Source organism: Lycium barbarum, chromosome 2, assembly GCF_019175385.1.
Source record: "Lycium barbarum isolate Lr01 chromosome 2, ASM1917538v2, whole genome shotgun sequence".
NCBI classification, from domain to species: Eukaryota; Viridiplantae; Streptophyta; class Magnoliopsida; order Solanales; family Solanaceae; genus Lycium; species Lycium barbarum.
Window position 1 is genome coordinate 106,311,936 of NC_083338.1, and position 2,224 is coordinate 106,314,159.

At 33.5% G+C, this 2,224-nt stretch overlaps 1 protein-coding gene across 1 annotated transcript; it reads left to right on the forward strand.

The window, feature by feature from the left end:
* Positions 1-313: 313 nt before the first annotated feature.
* Positions 314-1,671, forward strand: LOC132621198 (F-box protein CPR1-like). Its single transcript, XM_060335372.1, has one exon. It carries the CDS (start codon positions 314-316, stop codon positions 1,478-1,480), a length of 1,167 nt encoding a protein of 388 aa, XP_060191355.1. The 3' UTR covers positions 1,481-1,671.
* The last annotated feature ends 553 nt before the right edge of the window (positions 1,672-2,224 follow it).

Sequence of the window (2,224 nt, forward strand, 5' to 3'; positions counted from 1 at the left end):
TTTGTTCCTGTTTGATCTATTGATTCTTTATTTTGAGTCATTACGAGAAAAAAATAAACATATAACATTTTATGTATTGTTTATTTTCCAATTTTTTTATGATCACATAGTATGATGTACTAAATTTAGCTATATAGCTTTCAATTAACAGCGTCTATATTCTTTGTGGTAGTATTGTGTAATATTTGGAACTCAAGTCTTTTAATGTGCGAAGAATGCGCTTGTCAATCCAATTTGAATCTGATAATAATCCCCATGCAATAAGATGAACATTACTTAAGTCCAATGAGCATTAGAGTGTCTATAATACAAGATGTCGGATGGATTTACCAAGAAATTGGCTTATGATGTGGTAATATGTATACTTTTGAGACTTCCAGTGAAATCTCTCCTGCGATTCAAATGCGTCTCCAAAACTTGTTACACTCTCTTGCAATCATCCAGTTTTATAAATCTTCATCTCAATCACACCACAACGGTGACAGATGAATTTGTTCTCCTTAAGCGCTCTTTCAAAGAAGATGTCAACAAATATAAAACTGTTTTCTCTTTTTTCTCTGGTGATGGTGAGGATTATGTCAATCCCTTTTTTTCAGACATTGATGTTCCACATATGATGGGTGATTATAGTCTTATTTTTGATCAACTCATCGGTCCATGCAATGGTTTGATTGCTTTGATGGATGGCCTTAGAACTGTCATATTCAATCCCTCTACTAGAAATATAAGGCTTCTCCCTCCCAGCCCTTTTGATCGTCCAAAAGGATTCCATCGATACAACAAATGTATTGGGTTTGGCTTTGATTCTATTGTGAATGATTACAAGGTTATTAGAATATCTGAGTTTCTCAAGGATGATCTTTATGGAAATGTTGAAGTGGAAGAGGAAAATGTTGAAATTTATGAATTGGGTATTGATTGTTGGAGAGAATTGGATTATGTAGACCAAGAGTTACCCATCATGCATTGGCTACCTTGTTCTCAGATGTTTTACAAGGGAACTTGTCATTGGATTGCCGAAAGGGCAATTCTTTGTTTTGATATGAGCACTGAGATTTTTCGTAATATGAGAATGCCTGATATTTGTCCTAATTTTCGTTGTGAACCGTATTATAGCCTCGTCATCTTAAATGAGTCACTAACCTTGATATGTTACCCCTCTGTAGTGCCAGTAATTGATCCAACAGAAGATCTTATTGAAATATGGATAATGAAAGATTATGATCTATATGAGTCTTGGATTAAGAAATGCATAATTAGAGATCTTCCTATTGAAATCCCATTAGCAGTTTGGAAAGATAATTTATTGCTTTTTCAAAACAGAAGAGGATTTTTGATGACCTATAATCTTAAAGCCGATGATGTCATGGAATTCAATTTACACGGTTGTTCCCAAAGCATGAGAGTTACAATTTACAAGGAAAACATGGCCAAAATACCGAGAGGAAGCGAGAATGGTACACAAGTTCAGAAATTCTAGAGAAGGTATACACATATATTTTCCGACTATTAATTTGTTGGATTATATACAGCGTAAATATTAAGAAACTAATTCATCGTGAAGATTTTTTTTTTCTGTGTGGATTTTTCAAGAATTTATTTGGTTATGGAAAATGCATACCCTTCAAAATATTACTTCATTGTTTTGCAAATTTTATATGAGAAATTTAAATTGAGCTTATTTCAAGAAAAGATCCATGCTTAGTGTTGGCAACGGGGCAGCGCGGTGGTGGGGCGAGCTGGCTTAGCCTAATGCGGGGCGGGTTTATGTATATATATATATTTTTTGAAAGAATTTAATGCAGGGCCGGGCAGTTTCCGGGTTGGATCCAAGTCTAAGTTATCCATTTCTTTGAACCAAACCAAAGCAGAGTTTTATGGTTACTGATGTTGTTAAAATCGTAAATGCTTTTAGTTAATCTTTCGTTGCTATATATTCTCTCTCTTATAGAATTTACTTTTTGATTATTTTCCTCTTCTCACTATGATAATCCCTCTATCCCAATTTATGTGATATACTTTTGTTTTTAATCTGTCCCACAAAGAATGATACATTTCCTTATTTGGCAACAATTTACCTTTAAAGTTTACCTTTTACGCTTAATGAGATGATCTATAACTACACAAATATCTTTGCCTTATTTTAGACCACAAGATTCTAAAGTCTTTCTTTATTTCTTAAATATTGTGTCCAGTCAAACTATATCACATAAATTGGGACAGA

Bases quoted from the DNA above. Each gene is read 5' to 3' on its own strand.
- LOC132621198 (XM_060335372.1), top strand. From the start codon at position 314: ATGTCGGATGGATTTACCAAGAAATTGGCTTATGATGTGGTAATATGT.